The 22,026-nt window shown below is 38.9% G+C and overlaps 1 protein-coding gene across 45 annotated transcripts in view; it reads left to right on the top strand.

Moving 5' to 3' along the window:
• Nrcam (neuronal cell adhesion molecule) overlaps window positions 1–22,026 on the top strand; it is a 292,253-nt gene that overhangs the window by 237,993 nt on the left and 32,234 nt on the right. For 36 of the 45 annotated variants that reach the window (XM_045135583.1, XM_045135567.1, XM_045135579.1 and 33 more), the window contains 11 exons: window positions 3,463–3,606; window positions 6,611–6,722; window positions 8,003–8,169; window positions 8,273–8,420; window positions 10,032–10,156; window positions 10,547–10,576; window positions 12,096–12,197; window positions 17,107–17,304; window positions 17,402–17,472; window positions 18,428–18,653; window positions 19,175–19,290. In XM_045135583.1, coding sequence (XP_044991518.1) covers window positions 3,463–3,606; window positions 6,611–6,722; window positions 8,003–8,169; window positions 8,273–8,420; window positions 10,032–10,156; window positions 10,547–10,576; window positions 12,096–12,197; window positions 17,107–17,304; window positions 17,402–17,472; window positions 18,428–18,653; window positions 19,175–19,290 — 1,439 coding nt within the window. The remainder of the gene's footprint in view (window positions 1–3,462; window positions 3,607–6,610; window positions 6,723–8,002; window positions 8,170–8,272; window positions 8,421–10,031; window positions 10,157–10,546; window positions 10,577–12,095; window positions 12,198–17,106; window positions 17,305–17,401; window positions 17,473–18,427; window positions 18,654–19,174; window positions 19,291–22,026) is intronic. The other 9 variants (XM_045135608.1, XM_045135606.1, XM_045135578.1 and 6 more) reach the window with 1 other exon arrangement.

The raw sequence follows: 22,026 nt of genomic DNA, 5'->3' as shown, positions 1-22,026 counted from the left end.
ACACTGAGTGCCCAAGTGCAGGGCTTACAGATGCTAAGAATAATCCAAGACAAAGAGTCTCAAGAAATACTGCCCTGTGTTCCAGCATGCCTTGCTGAGAGTGTGTGTGTTAGAAAACCCCAGTGATACTGACTTGGGATCCCAGACAAGGAACATGGGCTGCCTTGATTTACATCACATTCTCAAGACCCACAACTGCTAGCTGTACTTTCAGTTCACTTATTGGGCCAGTGTAATATCTGTCCTGTGCTGTCATCTGTGGACAAAGTCTGTGCCCCATTGAAGGAATTATGACTTTTCTTGGTCTTTTGGTTGGAAAAAACATACTACTTAAGGCATTTTGGAAATTTTTAAAACAGAAGCAGCAGATGTAAGACAAGGAACAAATTCACAGTATTCTTGACATACTCCACTCACTAAACAATTTTGGGTAAGATTTCATACATTAACCACTGGTGTGAGCGACCACAGTATTGAACAACTACTTTTGTAAGGATGTCTATCATGCCTGTTCACCCATGAGAAGCGTCATTTAAGTTGGAGTTTTAATAACCTTCATAAGCTGATAATTTGGTCTATATTTCAATTTATGGTACATTGCTAGAATATTCTCATCTGAAATATCTAAAAACCTTTGGTACTACAAATGTAATAGAATGCATGGAAGGCAAGATAGTAGCCCACAAAGATGTCCACATTATAATCCCCTGGAACTTGTGACCATATTACCTTACATGGCAAAGGGGACTTTGTTCATGTAGTGACAGTAAAGAGCCTTGAGATTTGGAGATTATTCTGAAGTTTTAGCTCAGTTTAATAAACAAGCTCTCAAAAATGTCATGCCTTCCCTGGCTGTGGTCAGAGAGAGACGTGGTTTGGAAAAATATTCAGGGAGACACAACAGTGATGCCTCTGGTGATAAAGAGACTAAAACACAGACCAGGGAACGTGGGGATCTTCCTCTGGAAACTGCAGAAAGGAACAATGCCCTGCTGGGGACTGGTTCTAGCTTAGTGAAATCCACATTATGCTTTCAGTCTACAGAACCAAATGGCACTGAATGAGGTGCTGCTTTACAGTGACAGATCTGTCCTAAATGGATGTGGCGGGAGAAAATTGTGGGCTTATCACTGAGTGTGTGAAAGGAAACAAAGATGAAGAGCTGTGGTTTGCTTTATTTTTATTTGAGTGAGTTAGTAAAGTACAGATAGGCCAAATAGTTTTCTCATGCGTATATGAGGTTGTCGCGAGCACTCTCAAAGATGATTGGTTGAGAGGATTCCGCCCACGAAGGTCAATAATACTCAGACACTGGTGTACTCGCAAAGGAGTTTACTGGGATGAAAGTCACACACAAGCAAGTCCAAACTATCACAACTAATATTATAGCTAATATAATATATAACCAAACTATATTCATCACTACTAACACAAGAATATTTCTAACGAGTCTAACATGTATACAACCTGATAACGCGAGACTTGGGACACAGTAACGCGAGACTCGGTCGCAATGCGAGACTCGGTCTGCGAGATTTCTGACGCTTTACAACCTGGTGGCGCGGGTCTGTGCTCCGACTTTTCTCTCGGTTCGCGGTGTTTCAAGAGGAGTCTCGGTCGTTCGGACAGCGTGTTGGGCAGATAAATTCAGATCGGTGATGCGTCTCGCAGAGGTCTCGGTCCGGACTGCTGAGCAGCCGTTCAGTCAGTCATAGTGTCGGGAGGACTGGGACAACGGCTGCTGAGCAGCTGGGGTTTTTATATTTTCCACTACTTATCTAGGGTTCCACACACACCTTCTGCTAATCTCTTACTATGTCATTGTACTCAGCTTACTCTTAGTTTTTGCTTACAAAGTTTGACTTTGCATTTTTACTCTCATACACAAAGAAAAAAAAACTTATTTATCTAAACTGTCCCTGGACCATATGCTGGTCCTTACATGCTCATAACAGAGGTCTGCATGCACGTGTTTATGAGTGCGTATTCATATGGGTGCACATGAGTACATTGCATATGTATGTGAAGGCCAGGTGACAACTCTGAGTGTGATCCTCAGATATGCTGTCCACCTCTTTCTAATACAGGTCTCCCATTGGCCCAGGGCTCACCAGTTCTTCTAGACTAGCTGGGCAATGAGCCCCAGGGACCCTCCTGGCTCCACTGTGATTACAGGCATGCCTCAGCATGCCCAACATTTATGTGGCTACTGGGGATCAAACTGAGGTCCTCATACTTGCAAGGCAAGTGCTTTACAAAGTGAGCTATCTCAGTTTTATTTCATAATGATAATGGAGTCTCAATATAGTGATATAGTGAAAGTGTCCTAGCAATACATCCTCTCTGATCACCAAATAAAAGGAAGTGTGTTTAGAGTGTGTTAGAAGCAAAGTCCTCTCATAGTTGCCAAGTGCAGTTTCAGAGGAAGGGGTGCTGTTATTTAGTTTTGATTTTGATCAAAGAGCTAATGTAAGGTCACAGCCTAGGAATTTAGCACTCAGAAAAAGGAATTTATCTGTAACAGCACAGCACTTCTAAATTGTTTGGTGTGCCTGGGACTAAATCCTCACGTATTATATTACCCAGCCAGTTTTATCCCACTTCAGTAAGGATCAATCCTGGTATTAGCGCTTTTTTTAAGTACTTGAGGGATTTATCTTAAAAGGTTGTCTTTACGAGAAATTTAACTAATTGATTTCTCCATTAGCCTCAGGAATTTCCAAAGCAAGGAAACAGATATGTTCACATTGACTAGCCCTACACTTATTGATGCATGTGTTCATTCATCTAGTTGTTTCAAGGAGAGATTCTTTTAAAAGGACAGATTCAGGGCAGGTTCGGGGCTGTAAAGATGGCTTAGCAGTTAAGGCATTTGCCTACAATGACAAAGGACCTAGGTTCAAATTCCCAGGACCCACGCAAGCCAGATTCACAAGTTGGCACATGCATCTGGAGTTCATTTGCAGTGATTGGAGGCTCTGGCATGTCCATTCTCTCACTTTCTCTCCCTCTCTGCCTCTTTCTCTCTCAAATAAATAAAAATGAAAATGAAATATTGAAAAGGACAGGTTTGAACTAACCAAAAGATTTCTGTAATTTTAATACATTAACTAGATCTGTTTTCATCTTTTGATAATTAACTAGACTTGTAGACCTTTCATAAACAAGACTGTTTTCCCTGAAATTGCAATATTCACCTAAGTATGAACTTTGTTTTCTGCATCTCTTCAAGAATGTTCAGTGCTACAGAATCGATCCACATACAGCTAAGTGAGCACTGAGCCAACACACATGCTGACACGGGATGACTAAATTCTGAAGAGGAAGAAAGAACGGTTTCTGCCTGAATTCTCATCTTTTTAACACTGCATGTACCTAGATTAGTCTGCCTTTCTTTCCTACTTTAACATCTTTTAAACAGAAAGAAATATATATATGCTGTCTGTTTCTGCACCCAAACAGTTGCTCCTGATGACCCCAGCAGGAAGATCGATGGAGATACCATTATCTTTACACATGTCCAAGAAAGATCAAGTGCAGTTTATCAGTGCAATGCATCTAATGAGTATGGATATTTACTAGCAAACGCATTTGTAAATGTGCTCGGTAAGCTCTCCTTCTATTAAGACATGGAAAATTAAGTTAATGACTGATGTTGTTTTCTGTTGGTTTAGCAAAAATTACTGCGCATCTGCAATGTGCAGTGCATAGCATTTGGAGCTATAAAGAATGTATGAAAGTAGAGAGGCTATAAACCATATCTGAAAGGATGTTATGGTCTGGTTCTTAATATCCTTTCATAACAGTTCTTATATTGGCAAGTTCATCATTGTAGAATAATCAGATAGTCTATTCTGTTCTCAGGTGGTTAGGCCATCAAGTGCCTCTAAAGGAAAGTATGCTTGTTTGCTATTAGCACTTAAATATTACTTCTATTCCTTCCTTAGAAACTGACAAGTTCATAATTCTCATTTTAAAAATTAAAGAACTATCTTGTTGCTTGGGCTTTATCCAAGTCACAGATGTACATTTACTTAATTTGTAAAGTATGCTCATAAAGCTATGACATAACTCAAGCAATTCTGAAATGGTTGGCGTTTATGAACACCGTACTTCTCGTATTGAGCAAAACTACCAAAAAAACGCATTTGTCCAAACTTAGGTAATAATTGTTCAGAGATGGCTCAGTTGGCAAAGCGCTTGTTGTACAAATATGAAGAGCTGAGTTCTGATCCCCAGAATCCACCCTACCAAGGTGTGGTGGTGCACAACTACAATCCCAATGCTAGGGAGGTAGAGATGGGAGGATCCGTGGGGGGGCAACTGGCTAGCTAGATGAGCTGAATTAATGAGTTCTAGGTTCACAAGAGATATTGTCTCAATAAAGAAGGCAGAGAGGAACAGAAGGGGACATCTGACATTGACCTCTAGCTTTCATGCCCATGTGAACCCATACACATATGAGTGTGTGCGCGTACACACACACACATACACACACACAAAGGAAAAAAAAGTTTTCGTGGTACCAGAAATAATACATGAATATGTTAAGATTAGTGTACTTTTCCAAACAAAATTAGCATAAGGAAGCCAACCAAGATTAGGTCATTGTCCTTATGTGTCACATAAAGGTCATTAATCATATGAAAAAGCTAAGCTATTAAGATATGTAAGGAATTGAGGAAGCAGTTTTGACTTCTGTGGGTTTGTGTGTGTGTGTGTGTGTGTGTGTGTGTGTGTGTGTGTATGTGTGTGTGTGTGTGTGCTTTACTTCTATTAATTCAACTGTTTTAGTTTCCATATAGAAGTATCAATACTATATTTGTCTTTCTGAGTCTGGTTTGTTTTGTTTAATTTAATTTTGCTTAATGTCCTTTAGATTCACCAGTGTCCCCAATGGGCAGGCTCCTCTCCTCATCTAAGGCTAAGATACATTTGCTGTGTGGTTTTTTTTTTTTTAATTTTTTTGTTACTTTTTTATTTATTTATTTGAAAGTGACAGACAGAGAAAGAGGCAGATAGAGAGAGAAAGAGGATGGGCGCACCAGGGCCTCCAGCCACTGCAAAGGAACTCCAGATGGGTGTGCCCCCTTGTGCAGCTGGCTAACGTGGGTACTGGGGAATCAAGCCTTGAACCAGGGTCCTTGGGCTTCACAGGCAAGTGCTTAACCACTAAGCCATCTCTCTAGCCTATGCTGTGTGTTTTTGATAATGTCCACTGTGATGTATATCAAGTGACACATGACTGTGGTTAAAGTTTTCATTTCTCTGACTATTAGTGATACTGAACATTTTTTCATACACCCATTGGCCATTTTTTATTCCTATATTTTGAGAAGTATGGATTTGGGTCCTTTGTCCCTTTTAGAAGTCAGAGTATTTGTTTCTTAGTATTGATGAGTTGCTTGAGTTCCTCTCACATTGTTTGGGTTTTTTAAAAACTTTATTTATTTATTTGCAAACAGAGACAGAAGAGAGACAGAGAGAGGGAGAGAGAGAGAAGGAATTAGCACGTCAGGGCTCCAAGCCCCTGAAAATGAACTCCAGACACATACACCACTGTGCATCTGTCTGTTTGTGGGGAATCAAACCTGGGTTGCTAGCCCTTGAAATATTTTATTTATTTATCTATTTACTTGAGAGAGACAAAAAGGCAGATAGAGAGAATGGTCATGCCAGGGCCTGTAGTCACTGAAAATGAACTCCAGATGCATGTGCCACCTTGGGCATTTGACTTTACATAGGTACTAGGGAATCAAACCTGGGTCCTTTGGCTTTGCTGGAAAATGCCTTAACTGCTAAGCCATTCCTCCAGCCCTGCTTCATATTTTCATATTATCCCTTAACAGATATGTGGTGTGCGTATGTTTTCTCCCATTCTGTAAGTTTGTCTCTTTACTCTGTTGTCTTCTTAGCTGTAAAAAGCTTTTGAGTAACCTCTGTTTTTCAGACACCACATTCCTCACACTGCTTTTCTCTGCCAGCTTGTGTGTTCTTCACCTGTGCTATCCTCTAGAGTGATGAGGGGTCATTCATTCAGCAGACATATACTGGGCTATTGATTCCATGCCAGATAGTGTGCTGAGGATAACATGGTAAAAAGTCATATCCTGGCCTGAAGAGATGGCTCAGCAGTTACAAGTGCTTTATTGCAAAGTTTTAGTACCTGAGTTCAATTCCCTAGTACTCATGAAAATCCAGATACACAAAGTAGCACATGCATCTGAAGTTTGTTGGCAGTGGCAGGAGGCCCTGGCGTGACCATTCTAATTCTCTTTCAAATCAATAAATAAAGTTATATCCCTTAGCTACAAAGTATTCAGAGAATCTTAGGAAGTTTAAATGACTTAATAATTAAATATCATGGGCAACACAAACACGTAAATCTGTAATTACATAATGCCAGAATAATATGTTGAGCATGTGGTAGAAGGAGGAAACCTGTAGTTCTTTTTTCTTCCTTGAGTGACTACTGTTGTCGTAAACACAGAACATAAGGTATGCCTTATGTTTTGCCATAACCTTAATGGCCTTAAAACAAAATATTATAAATACACTATAAGCTTAAAATATGTTTAGTATTTACTGTGCCTTTTTAAAATGTCTTTAGCTGAACCACCTCGAATTCTCACATCTGCAAACACACTGTACCAGGTTATTGCTAACAGACCTGCCTTATTAGATTGTGCCTTCTTTGGGTCTCCTCTGCCTACAATTGAGTGGTAAGTGATAACTTTATTTGTTTTATAATACTTGCTTTTGCAAAAAAAAAAAAAAAAAAAAAACTTCATCTTTCTGATAATGGTTGGTTTTAGTAAAAAGAGAGAGAGAGAGAGAGAGAGAGAGAGAGAGAGAAATGTAGTGCACAACCCATCATACTATTACTTGTTGAATCAATTCATTCATTCACAGAGATTATCAACTACTTGCTCTGTGCTGAACACTTTATATGGATAATCTATTACCAGCATAGTGTATCAACTACAAAAGTAGTCTTTTTTTTTTTTTTTAATTTATGGCATCTGTGTCTTAGCATCGCATGAGACTTTGTGAATAATGTCTGATGCACTGGTTGGGAAACATTTCCTTGATAATAAAATGTGGGGGTTATGGACCACTGCCGTATGAATTGGTTTCCACCAGTAAGTACCTCTGCTACTTCCTGACCGCCCATCCGAGCTCTCCTGTGTCCTTGCCCTCCTCCTCACACACTAATTCTGGGAGGAGGCCTCTAGCAGCTGCTGGCTGGCTTGCTTTGGAAAAGCTGGCAGAGGTAAGGCTTGGATAGACAGCTGCTGAAAATGCGTGAAGGACCATTTGAACAGTCATGTACTGATCACCAACTACTAAGATGAGAGTAACAGGAGGTTTAGGATTAAAGGGAAATCTCCCCGTCCTGACCTTAACAAGAGAAAAGAGAAACATGGATGCTCGCGCAGATTTCCTAGCGAGGACGTGAGATTAGCACTTAGATCACAGGTTAACATTTCCTCTTCCCTTTTCATCTTCATGTCTCCCTGGTGACATGCACGCTTCCTCTGAACACTTACTACTTTCAGAAATGTGATCCTTGGAGCCTTGAAATGAAAATCTTCTTAAAGTTGCATCCTGAGTTGCAAGCATGGTACAGTTGGGGAAAAATAATTTTTAATAAATAAGCTTATTGGCTATTTTAACACCAATCTAAGACAATAGATTGTTTGAGTCAATTAAGAATGTCTCAAAACTTATGTGATTGTAGTTTGTCATTCTAATTAAGCAAACACCATTTATTATTGAATGCTCCAGTGTTATGTCTTGTCTTTAGATTTTCCTCTGACACATAAGCCTGCAGTTTTTAATGGGCAAATTCCAAATGCATTTAACTCGACCCTTTTTTTTTTTTTTTTTTTTTTTTTTTTTAGCTACAGAACACTGTTGTGCCTTCCTTGAATGTGGTTATTTTGTACTTGACTTCAAATTATGATGTTTTATTCTTACTCTCATGGTTTCTGTAATGAAGGTTTAAAGGAGCTAAAGGACGGGCTCTTCATGAAGACATTTATGTTTTACATGAAAATGGAACTTTGGAAATTCCTGTGGCCCAGAAGGATAGTACAGGAACTTACACATGTGTTGCAAGGAATAAGCTGGGGGTGGCAAAAAACGAAGTTCACTTAGAAATCAAAGGTAAGAGAAAGGTGATGAATGAATTTTTTTTTCCTAGTATTATGTTACCTTGAGCAAATTCCCCAGCTGTGCCAAAATGGTTAACAATAACTTTGAATTTTAGACCCTACCAGGATCATTAAGCAGCCTGAATATGCAGTTGTGCAAAGAGGGAGTAAGGTGTCCTTTGAATGCAAAGTGAAACATGATCACACCTTAATTCCCACTGTCATGTGGCTAAAGGACAACGGAGAGCTGCCCAGTGAGAAAAGGTATTTGAAGAGGATGTCTTCTTCTCTTGTTCTCTTTTTACAGGGCTCTTGAGCTGAATGTTTATTGTGTAGTGACTTAATGGTGATGCCTGCAATCTCTGGGGTCTGCTATCTGAAAAATACAGACAGACACATTTGAACCCTAACTGTAAAAATTCAAGCCTAAAATGGAATTAAATAACTGAAATAAGACCCTGAGAATGTTGGTCTATCTTTGTGTGCTGGTCTCCTGTGTAATTTAGGATAGGAAAAACCCTTCAGGCTTTGAACAATGTCAATTGTTTTATAACTTGAGCAATCTCAACAGATGTTTTCATTCCCACTTTATAAATAAGCAGAAATACAATCTCTGTAATCATCAGAGTACACCTGAGTCCTTGCAGTATTTTAAAGGACACTGGTTTTGAATTTGAACACTGGGATTTCTTTGATTTTACCTAACACCAGTAGAGGGGAAATTAAAGAAAAAAAATCAAGTAAAGTATTTAAAGGGACATGTTATAGTCCTTTATCTTGGACCAGAAGAAAGATCACGACATTTTCCAACAAAAGCCCTCAGTTTGACATAGTAAACACAGTAAGCACACAGGGTTGGGTATGTGAGTTAAGCCATCGCAGTAGCTATGGGAAATGCCCCCTAATAGGAGTGATGTGTTCAGATGGAAGTGGTTTCTGTGGTTTGTCTGCAGCTAACCCAAACCCATAGTGCCTAAATGGTACCCTGCTGCTTGTTAATAAGCCCGAGAGGACATTCTGTCCTTCCCCTCTGTGTCTCCAGAGTTCCCATTTGGGCCAAAATGTCAACTGGTCGATTTTATGTGTGAAATCTGAGTTGATAATGAGAAGGAAATATGAAGAAATGCCCATCGGGTTAAATCAGCTGAGCTTTGACTTGAAAATTACATGAAAAAACAGCTTGTGATTAACATGGCCTCATGAAAATCATAAATGAATCTTATATGCATTGACTTTTGATCCACTGAACAATTCTTTATGTCCATGAGTAACTAGCAGAAAACTTAGTGAAGATTGCTGACCTAATGACAGAATAGACTACTATATGTAGCACTTACTTTCTCCTGTGAAACTTTATGCATTTGGCCACAAAAATGACAAAAATTTCTGCAGTAAATATTTTTGTAAAATATTTTAATATATTCCCTTGGTTAGAAATTGAGCTGAACAAATTATTTTCTAATATTTCTTAGCAGCAGAAGCCTGAATCATGCATTCTAGTGCTAGTAACTGTGGAGGGGCCCCTCTCATCTCAGGATACACCTAAGGGCTTTTATCAATTTGTTTTGTGATAATTGTACATATTTATGGACTACCATGTGATATACAGATTCTAAGACTTGAGGTTCCACAGTCCTGATTGGAAAACATTATATGTAGTGTCCTTCCTAAGCCAAGATTCAAATTCATCCTAGTTGTTTTCTAGGTTGAATAATTGATAAGCTGATATGTGTTATGTAGGACTTTGACTCAGATTTGCTAATGTGTTTACCATATTTCTCCTGTTAAGATCACAGTTCCCTTAATGCTGGTAGAGCAGTCATCATCTGTGGTGGAATGCCATTTTCAGCTGTTCTGAATGTGTGATATTCATAGGTTCACTGTTGACAAGGACCATTTGGTGATAACTGACGTAAGTGACGATGATGGTGGGACCTATACATGCATGGCCAACACAAGTCTGGATGATGTCTCTGCCAGTGCCGTGCTCAGGGTTGTGGGTAAGAATAAAGGATATAACATACTCAGATGCTCTCTGTTACATAGAAAGAAAAAGTTGTAATTATTAAATATTTCCTTTCTTGTGTTTTTTACTTCTTTCAAAGATGCCTTTGAGGTGACAGTTGCAGTGTAATTATGCTCTGTAGCAGACTGAGATAAAATGAGCATGCACATAGGTAACATTTTGTAAGAAAGCTGTGGAAATTAATATAATTTTATATACAGTTAAAGGAGTTTGCACTTCTAAATTGTTATTGCCATGCCTCATCGCTAAGCATAGGGCTTGATTTTATTAATGGGATTATATGCAGTCTTTATCTTCTTGTGCTATCTTGTATGTTTCCATTACTAATTTTAATTAAAATCCTTTATATTAATATCCTTTCTAGCTCCTACTCCAACTCCAGCTCCCATTTACGGTAAACTAATATGAGTCTTCTATTTTCTGTCAAACAATTCACACTTACAGACAAGATTACTTTCTTTTCTCTATTGTACCACTGTATTTCTTTAAAGATAAAAGCCTTTGTTATATAATTATCTACATTTCCTGCCGTAAATTATTTCTTCCTATAAAAGTATTCTGTTTTATCAAACTCCCTTTTTGATAACATTTCCTTCTGCGGTAGCATGATTTATTGAAACCCATCATATTTTTTCATTTATCTATTTGAGAGAGAGAGAGAGAAGGAAAGAGAAAGAGGCAGATAGAGAATGGGCACATCAGGGCCTCCAGCCACTGCAAATGAACTCCATACGCATGCGCCCCCTTGTGCATCTTGCTTATGTGGGTCCTGGGGAGTTGAACCTGGGTCCTTTGGCTTTGCAGGCATATGCCTTAACCACTAAGCCATCTCTCCAGCCCATCATCATATATATTTTATAAAATGAAAATAAAATCTTATTTCTTATACCATTCTACATATTGGGTTTTACTTCAGTCTACTAAATTTTTTTTAGGAAAATTAAATATCTTTTGAGATTCCATTTTTTTCACTCTAATAAAGCTTTTATGTCATTCTTTTATCTTATGAATATTCATCCTTTATTTATTTTTTTAAAATTTAATTTATTAGTTTTCTTTTCAGCAAATACAGGCAGTTTGGTACCATTGTTTAGGCTCATCCATGTTTAATCAATTGGTACAGGGTACCAATTGATGTTTAGAACTACCTCATTATGTTTATTTAACATGTACACACAAAATTTAATTTTTGTGGCATAGCCTCAGCTAGATTTTACATATTTTCATGACTATTCTATATAAAACTGGCCCTTTACCTGATGAGAAAGAAGGGCTCCCATGTTTATGTAGCCTGTAGTCCCCCATGACTTGGGGAAGCTTACAGAATCAAGGTCCAGAAAGCCCAAGTGGAGAGTATTTGCTCTCTGAATCTAAGAAGTGCCCTGAGAGGAGGCAGCCCTGCTTCTAAGTTACCTTTATCCAGCACACCTCTGCATGCTGAGGGCTCCCTGTCTTTAAGTGTAAATAATCCTCAGGATCCTCCCAACCCATCATCCAGCATGTCTCACACATCCGCGCATCCTTTAAATAGTGCATTTCATTTGTCATCATGTTTCCCACGTGTTAGTAATTCCGCTCTGCATTACCTTCTATGTCTGCACTCATGCCTGTTTACACAAGACACACACTGAGAGTGCTGATGAACCGTACACATCTGCTCCACTGGATTTGGCTACAAATTATTTCATCTCATTTGAAAAGCAAGCAGGCAGAACTCCTTCATGAGCTAGCTTGGGTATGCTCATGTGTTCCCAGCAACCTCAGTTGTTTCCCTTTCATTGCCATTGCATGCCCACTGACCACCAAGTGCGCTGTGCCTTTAAGGTGTCTGCTGTGTGAACAGCATCACAAATAAAGGGGAACCTCTTTAAAATGCATGGTTAACCATGTGTGTTTGTGTTCTTCATCTCCAGACGTCCCAAACCCTCCCTTTGATTTAGAATTGACCAACCAACTTGACAAAAGTGTTCAGCTGACATGGACTCCAGGTGATGACAACAATAGTCCCATTACAAGTAAGTGGTATTACTTGCTTTACCATAGATAAACAATGTCAACTTTTATTGACAGTTTTCATGCATGAAGGCAATGTAATTTGATCATAATTTTCTCCCAATACCTTCTTTTGTCCACAATCATCCATACCCCTTCACTAAATTCTTTCTTTTGAGATAGACTCTGTTATTTTTAAGTCTTGTTCCCCTCCCCCATCATCCATATCTAGATATTGTTAGATCAATTTTATGGAGGCAGCAATGGATCTATGCTATGAGGTCAAACTGTACCAGTCACTTCATGTCTAGAAGATACTGTCCCAAAGTACTTCTTCCCATCTTTTGGCTCTTATATTCTTTCTGTTCTCTCTTCAACAATATTCCCTGAGCCTTGGAGGAGGTATTATAGATGTTTCATTGAGCAGTGAGCCCTCAACTTTCACTTAGTCCCAGACTTTTGGCAAGTTTTGAGTCTCCCCAAAAGTCATCACCATCTGCAAAAAGAAACTTTGCTGACCAAAGGTACAATCAGTATTAGTCTATAAGGGTAAACGTAATATAAATATTTACAGAGCAATTTGATGAGCATAGCATATCTGTTTAACCATTCAACAGTAGTGGCTTCCCCCCTAGGATCTATGACCTTTATAACTATAGGCTTTGGGGTAGTTTTTTAGTAACAAGCATGTATTCTCTCCCATAGAGTGGGTCTCAAATACAATCAGAGAGCAGTTGATTACCCCCATACAGGTCATGCAACTGTTGTACCAGTGGATACCTCTTGACTGGCTAGTCAGTTGTGTAGCAAGCAAGGTTGATCAGTGGTTGGGTAAACCTGTGGAATTTTCTTACCCAACAGCATACATTGTACTTTCTAGCACTAGGCCAGCTAGCCAGGAGGAAGGAGGGTTACAGCTCAGTTACAGCTTGATTTTTTTTTTTTATTGTTCTGCTATAGTTAATGTCCAGCTTTGAAGCAGTATTTTATAATATGTAACTGTAATTCCTCATGAAAGTATTTTCTGGCATCCTCTGTGTCATTACTGAGAGAATATATATACTTGTGGCTTTCTTCAGAGATGGAGTTATTTCTGGTTATAGCTTCTGATAATGGCATAATTAGTTGCTGGAAATTAATTAAGCAAATGTACTGTCATTTTTTATTTAAGATATATAAGAATCACCTTAAATTTCTACCACAGTAGAAAGATAAATCTTAAGTTAGTCATTCATTTGGGCCATTAGGTCTGAGAGAAAGGACAATACAAACAGACACAGTCTACACATCAGGGAATTTTCAAGTAAAGTTACTAATTAAGCCCACAGTTTGTAACAGGACTAGTTGTAAACATAACATATATTAACTTCCACCCTAGGTCTCATTTTTCCCACTTCCCTCTGCTACAAAGTAATAAATTCAATATTGGCAGCTCCTTGTTTTGATGACATATCTGAGGGAATAAAATCAGGTGAGAGATCAGGCCCTAAGGAGACAGAAAGCACTTAATAATTTAGAAAATAGGTAAGCTTAGATGATTGTAAAACTAAAGAGATACTAGAGGAACCAGATACAGTTTGTAATGAGTCTGAACTTCACCATTACCTTCAATGTAGACTTTAGGAAGACTAACTGCCCTTCTGATCACAGTTTAAGGTTATTCCAGAATCACAGGTGTAGAAGCTTTCTTTTTCACCACTGGGACAAAACACCTGACCAGAAGCAGCTTATGGAAGGAAAGGCTTTTATCATAGTGAGGAGAAACCATGGCAGGAGCAAAAATCCAGGCGTCACATCTTCCACAGCAGCAGGGATAAAGTAGAGAGATTGAGCTAGCTAGCCCTGGGTGACAAGATCCCAAGGTCCACCCAGTGACACACCTTCTCCAGCAAGTCTCAACCACCTAAAGGCACCATCAGCTGAGAATTAAGTGTGAGGCTTAAACCCATAAGGGTTTTACATTCAAGCCCCCAGAAAAGGTGTGTTGATTTATTGCACCTCCTGGCAAAGCAGAATATCTGCTGTAATTTGTTTATCTATTGGTTTGGTTCTTTTTTGGTTGTACTTGGGGATCTTCCTTAGCATCCTGATATTGAGGGCTCCAGTACCACTCAGAGACAAGACAAACTGTTATCACAACTACAACAATGTTAAACTGTGCATGATCTAGAATTACACTTACAATCCTTTGAAACCAACTAATATGGCACCAATGACCATAAAACAGAGAAGGGCACATCTATATAGTGTTCTTTGAGATTAAAAATTATTTAGGGTCTGGAGAGATTGCTCAGTGGTTAAGATTCTTGCCTGTAAAGTTCAACTCCCCAGTAAAGCCAGTGACATAGGTGTCTGGAGATCATTTGCAGTGGCTGGAGGCCTTGGTGTGCTTGTGCTGGTGCTTTCTCTCTCTCTCTCTCCCCAACTCTGTCTCCTGGGTATGGTGGCACATGCCTTTAATCTCAGCGCTTCGGAGGCTGAGGTAGGAGGATCACTGTGAGTTTGAGGCCAGCCTGAAACTAATTCCATGTCAGATTCCATGTCAGCATGGGCTAGAGGAAGACCCTATCTCAAAAAACAAACAAAATATTTAGGATAAATGTGTAAATAGTAAATGAATGATAAAGGAAGTAGGTGAGGAAAGAGGAAAATAGAGGCAAAGCAAGATTAAATAAAAGAAAGGAAAAAAGAGGAGTAATGGAAAAGAATGTTATAAAAAACAAACAAGAGATTAGAAAATGATTTTTTTAAAAGTTGATGAGGATATAGCTCAGTTGGTTATTGATCAAAATAGGCTGAGTCTCCCAGATAATTCAACCTAGTGTAGGCTCATTAGGGTACATGGAGACTCATGTCACCTGTATTAAAATGATGCCATTAGGTATCAAGACATTTCTGCTCTTACATTTATTTAGTGGATATTTCTAAAGTGCCAGTTATGTGCTAAACACAATTATAAAACATAATAGCCCTTATGAGCTTATAGTTTAGATGAGACCAACATGACAAAATTCATATTATTCTTATTTTGTAAAATGTTATATGAGGTGTTTATACAACTACATACACATAAATATGTATAATGTGTGTGTACAGATGCATAGATATGTATATATTTGTATACATACATGCAAAAACACTCCTCAGTCTACCTTCAAGAGAATAAATGGTCATGGCTTGAAGTAGAGTGAGAGGGTGCTGAGGGATGGTCAGACTTTGGATATCTCTTAATGGTACCATGTTACTGAGAGTGTGAAATAAACAGAAGAGCCATGAAGGACCCCTGGGGTTTTGACTTGAGTTGTCACTACATCCACTATAATAACTGTAGTTGACAGTGGGCCATCCAAGCCTATGCTCAGGAGAGCATCGTGTGTTGATGAGACTGGAGGATGCCAGCAAAGGAGTGTAGACTGAAAGAGCTCCAGTCTTAGCTTTGGGCACTGCAACACATACAGTATTTCTAGTCCAGCTTTATGGTTACAGTTCACATAATGTTCCTTAGCACATAACAGTCACCTGATGACTGTCTAAATACTTATGTTTTTACAAAGGCAAAATTTTAGTACATACAGAAGATATACACTGAAAAGTGCATTTTCCTCCCACTTCTAACTGGTAGCTCCTCTGACCACACCAGTGTTTTCAGCATGCATATTGACAGGAAATCTGTGCACATAGGATATAGTAAATCTTTTTACTTTTATACAAATGTAGCATCCAGCATGTACCCCTCTATACCTTGCATAATTTCATTTAACAATGCTTAGATAGTATTGGACCTGTCAGCACATATGGAGCGTCCCCATTTATTTATAACACAGAAGTCCATGCACACTATTCCACTGTGTGGATGGACTGTACTTGGCCAGTACATCCTGTAGTTAGACATTTAGCTTGTTTGTAACGAGGTTGCTTCAATTGCAAATAATGCTGCAATGTGAATTCGTTTTCATATGTCTTTTAGCCATAGGCATGAGCACATTTGCTCAAAATGAATAGCTAGCCAGGTGTGGTGGAACATGCCTTTAATCCCAGCACTTAGGAGGCAGAGGTAGGAGGATCATCGTGAGTTCAAGGCCACCCTGAGACTACATAGTGAATTCCAGGTCAGCCTGAGCTAGAGTGAGACCCTATCTCAAAAAAAAAGAATAGCTAGAAGTACAAATTCTTAAGGAGCATCTGGGTCAAATGTTGTTAAATATTTGAAATTGTCCTGTATAGAAGTTGTACCTACAAGGTCTGAGAACACTTGTTTTTCCTTTCCCTATGTGTCACACTCAACAAAAGGTGTTCATCATTTGATTGGTTTCCATATGCTTAATGAAAATCAGCACCTTAACTGTACTTACTGTCGTTTATTCTGTTATTTAAAAAACAAAACAAAACACTTTTTCAAATACTTGAATTTTTATTTGGATCTATGAATCAGTTCTTTTTTTTTAATTTTTTTTTTTTTTTTTTGAGAGCGACAGACACAGAGAGAAAGACAGATAGAGGGAGAGAGAGAGAATGGGCATGCCAGGGCTTCCAGCCTCTGCAAACGAACTCCAGACGCGTGCGCCCCCTTGTGCATCTGGCTAACGTGGGACCTGGGGAACCGAGCCTCGAACCGGGGTCCTTAGACTTCACAGGCAAGCGCTTAACCGCTAAGCCATCTCTCCAGTCCGAATCAGTTCTTAATAGTTCTAGCTACACTAAACTCAGCATAATATAAAAAATACCAAATATTATCACATGTATCTAAGCACTGAGAATAGTGAAAGAGCTATGAACTCAAACTAAATTATTCTAAAGGGATTTTTCTTGAGAGTAACTAATTCATGTTCAGCTGCTCTTGATTGACTTGGAAGTTATCACTGGCACCCTACTCCAAGGTGACTCTGGATTCACAGTCTTGGTGGTATGTGGGGGTATGTCTGTTGTGTCCAGAATTCATCATTGAATATGAAGATGGAATGCATGAGGCAGGACTGTGGCACCACCAAGCTGAAGTTTCCGGAACACAGACCACAGCCCAACTGAAGCTATCTCCTTATGTGAACTATTCCTTCCGAGTCATGGCAGAGAACAATATTGGGAGGAGCTCACCCAGCGAGGCATCTGAACAGTATCTCACAAAAGCCGCAGGTAAAAATGGGACTCCTGGGATATGAAATAAAACACAAAGAGTTTCCACACCTTTAGAGAAGCCAAGCTTACATGTATGTGGCTGCTTAACTTCTAGAACCAGATCAAAATCCCACGGCTGTGGAAGGACTGGGAACAGAGCCTGATAACTTGGTGATTACATGGAAGGTGAGATACAAAGCCTTAAGTTTCCCCCCAGTGCTTTTCAGAGTAAAGAGAAGAGGTTTAAAAAAAAATCCCATTTAACCCATTCCTTGTCAAAATGTGTATCTTTATTTAAGAGGTAGTATGGTGTCCTAGTTAAAAAGTTTGATCTCTGGAGCCAAAATGAACGGGCCCAGGTCCTAGCTTGGCTACGTACAGTGTGATCTGAAGCCAGCTAAAGCCAGTGAGCATTGAGCATGGTAACCATCCATGATGGGACTCCTACCAGAACTACTGAGGTTAAATGAATTAATACAAATGAAATATTTTAAAAATGCCTCATACATCTATATGCTCAAAAAAAAAAAGCAAGCTGCCGGGGGTGATGGTGCATGCCTTTAATCCAAGCACTCAGGAGGCAGAAGTCTCAGGGATTACCACCCTGAGACTACACAGTGAATTCCAGGCCAGCCTGGGCTAGAGTGAGACCCTACCTCAAGCAAGCATACATACAGAAAAATACAAGCTTCTGCTATTGTTGTGACAGAAAACCAATTGGAAAACATTCATTATCTTCATTATCACCATCATAATAAAGAGGAAAAGAGCTTCCAAATTTCAGTCTCCAATAAGATGGACAATGATGAACCATCACACAAATAGAAACATGTAAAATAATCTAGAGAACTAAGGTAACTAAAATACATTTAAGACTCAACAGAACTTGGCTACAAAGCCTCTGACTTTGAAAGGTCTGTGTGTTTCTACTGCTTTAAGATTGCAGTTTATAACCTTTGAGATGTTGATCCCAAACAAACTTTGAATCTCATCACAAATGTAAAAATATAAGAGGTCTCTTGAGAAATTGGTTAATAGCTTGTTTTTTAATGTCTCAGTGCTCACTTGCTTCAAGTCTTAGAATTGGATTTGCTGTTCCCATAAAAGGTTGTACAGTCTGTGTATTTGGCTTTTTTCATAGCCTTTAAATGGTTTTGAATCAAATGGGCCTGGCCTTCAGTACAAAGTGAGCTGGCGCCAGAAAGATGGTGATGATGAATGGACGTCTGTGGTCGTGGCCAACGTATCCAAATACATTGTCTCTGGCACACCAACCTTTGTCCCATACCTGATAAAAGTTCAGGCCCTGAATGATGTGGGGTTTGCTCCTGAGCCAGCGACAGTCATGGGACATTCTGGGGAAGACCGTAAGTATCGTCTGCTGTTTCCTTTCTGTCATTCCCCAGCTGAACAGACCTATCAAGGTGTAAACTGAGACACTTTGATTTGCAAGGGAAGGTGGCAGCAGTCATTTTGCTTCTTTGAATTTAAACAGCCTTATGTAAGATATAAAGGTTCAAGGCTAGTGGTATAGCCTGGTGATGGAGTGCTTACTTAGCAATCACAAGAGCCTGGATTCAACACTCAGAACATGAAGAGGGTAAAGAAGGAGGAGTAAGGAAGAGAGAGGAAGGTAAAAATCAGGTCTATAATGCTAAAGGGGTATCTTTCCATTAAAAAAAAAGGCTGTCCTATTGAAGTCAGTAAACAAGTACCAAAAAAACAAAACTGTACTTTTAATCCTTAATGACCCAATGGAATAGGATTCTACAGACTCTGTAAATACTGTGGGACATGCTTCAGCCCAAATTATTAGAGATAGTAACATTTTTGCTTGAACTGAAAAATAACATTGACACTTGTGCATCCTTCCCTGTCCTTTCCCTAGTCCCAATGGTGGCTCCCGGGAACGTACGTGTGAGTGTGGTGAACAGTACTTTGGCGGAGGTGCACTGGGACCCAGTACCTCTGAAAAGTATCCGAGGACACCTACAAGGCTACCGGGCAAGTGAAGGGAGACATTCCATGTTCTTTTCTTACTAACAGGGTCTTGGTGAATGCTCCCTGCTGCACACGTCATATCATGTTAAAGTTGTTCGGTTGTTTTTCTCATGAACTTATAAACTCAAGTTACTTTGTGTTTTGTTTTGTCTCACACCATGTCCAAAGAATCTCAGCTTGAGTTAACTTGAAATCTTTATCTTGCAAAGTGAGAAAAATGATTTCTATTAATTTTCCCAGAAGTCATCTAACATTCTGCCAACTAAACAATATGTACAAAATAAGGCAAACTATTTTTAAATTAGTTTACAAAGTAGCAGGTTTTGTACGTATAGCATGTTCACGCGTACTTAGTTTTGGTTGACCATCACCCCAGCGCCTTATCTCCCTGTCCCCCAGCCCCACCTGTTTCCTTCACTTGCAAATCACATGCGTTCTACTACCGCCCCCAGGCCTCCTCTTTCCCCATCATGGTCCCTTTCTAATTTCATTCGCACATAATACACATGCACAAATTAGAAGCTAGGCTCTGCATATGAGAGAGAAGTATTTGCCTTTCTGAGAAAGGTTTGCCTCAGTATAAAATTTTTCATTTCCATCAATTTTCCTGTAAATTTACAATTTCACTTTTCTTTATGGATGACTGTACCACATTTTCATTATTTACTCATCAGTTGATGGACTTCTATCTCTGAGGTAGGATATAGAGTCTTTTGAGCATACACCCAAGAGTAGTGTAACTGGGTCATATGGTAGCTCTGTTTTTAGCTTTTTGAGAAAACCCAACACTGATTTCCATAATGACTACACCAGTTTACACTCCCACTGATGCTGAATAAGGTTCTCCCTTCCCCTACCTCCTTGCCAGCATTTGTTGTCATTTGTTTTCTTGGTGATAGCCATTCTGTCGGAGGTGTGATGAAATCGCAAAGTACTGTTAATAGGCATATCCCTGGTGGCTAAAGATGCTGAACATCTTTAAAATATTTATTAGCCACTTGTATTGCTTATTCTGAGAATTTTCTGTTCAGTTCCATAGCCCATGTTTTAATTGGACTGTGCTTAGGTGTCTGAGATTTATGAATATTCTAGATATTAATCATCTGTCAGATGCATAGGTGGCAAAGAGAGTCTCTTCACTCAGTTGACAGTTTCAATTTCTGTAGAGGGGCTTTTTGATTTTCTTTTTTTTTTGGTTTTTCGAGGTAAGGTTTCACTCTAGCCCAGGCTGACCTGGAATTCACTATGGAGTCTCAGGGTGGCCTCGAACTCACAGCGATCCTCCTACCTCTGCCTCCCAAGTGCTGGGATTAAAGGCGTGCGCCACCACGCCCGGCACGGCTTTTTGATTTTCATGAGATCCCATTTTTATGTTTGTTGATTTATTGATTATTGGCCTTATTTCCTGAGTGATTAAAATCCTACTTATGATATCTTAAAGTGTTTTCTCAACTGTTTATTCTAGCAGTTTCTGAGTTTTTCAGGTCTTACTTAAGGGTCTTTGATCCATATGGAGTTGATTCTTGGGTATGGAGAGAGATAAGGATCTAGTTTATTCTTCTACATGTTCCAGTTTTCCCAGTGCTATTTGTTTAAGAGGCTGTCTTTTCTCCAGTGAGTATTTTTGGCACATTGTCAAAAGTTAGATGGCTGTAACTATATGGTTTTATATCTGTCTCTTCCGTCCTGTTCCATTGAGCTGTGTCAGTTTTGTGCTAGTACCATATACTGTTGTGATTACTATGGCCCTGGACTATAACTTGCAATCTGGTGTGATAAGCCTTCCAGTATTATTCTGTTTGCTCAGGATTGCTGTGGTTATCCAAGGCCTTTCATTCTTCCAGATGAATTCTAAGATTTTTTTTTTCTTATTTCTGTGAAAAATAGAGTTGATATTTTGATGGGGATTGCATTGAATCTGTACATTGTTTTTGGTAAAATAGCTACTTTCACAATATTCATGCTCAAAATCTGAGCTTGTGAGGTCTTAATATCGTTCGGTATCTTCTTCAATTCTTTCTTAAGTTTTTATTGTATATGTATTTCATTTCCATAATTAGGTTTGTTCCAAGGTGATTTTTAATCAATTGTAAATTAGGTAATTCCTTCATCTCTTCCTCAGAATGTTTGCTGTGGCATATAGGAGAGGTAATGGTTCTTGTATGTTTATAAGTTAAATGTGTAGCCTGTGAGGCAAACTAAGTGTTGTTTTTTTTTTTTAACCATTAAAAGTTTTATTTGATTTTTAAGATAGTCATTAATGTGGAAATTTCCCCAGGATTGCAAACTTAAGTTTTAAAGAACTAGAATATAACAAATTCCACCTAGCTTTACAGTAATATGGAATAGATGTGTTAAGCACCAAAACTATCTTGATAATAATTTAGGTATCTTAAACAATTATTATGGTTTAAGACCACATAGTCCTAACTGGGTCATTCAGATGAACATTTTTGTTCTCTTGAAGCACAAACTGCTTGTAGATTTGACTGTGTACACACACATACAGCTCACCCCCCCAGAGGACATGTTTTGTACTACAGAAGTTTATTTTCTAACATTGGCCAGATTTATGCATCTATATTGACTTAATTTGAGAAATGCCTTTAAAGATATTTTTTAAAGATATTTTGAGAAATGCCTTTAAATTCCCAAGAAGCATTTAAGAGAACTTAACAAACATAAATTTGGCCTTTTGCCAAAGTTAATCAACATATTGCTTATCCATCTCTCTAAAAC

The sequence above is a fragment of the Jaculus jaculus genome, chromosome 16, assembly GCF_020740685.1.
Source record: "Jaculus jaculus isolate mJacJac1 chromosome 16, mJacJac1.mat.Y.cur, whole genome shotgun sequence".
NCBI classification, from domain to species: Eukaryota; Metazoa; Chordata; class Mammalia; order Rodentia; family Dipodidae; genus Jaculus; species Jaculus jaculus.
Note: the sequence above shows the minus strand (reverse complement) of the source record. Positions and strands in the feature narration are given on the sequence as shown.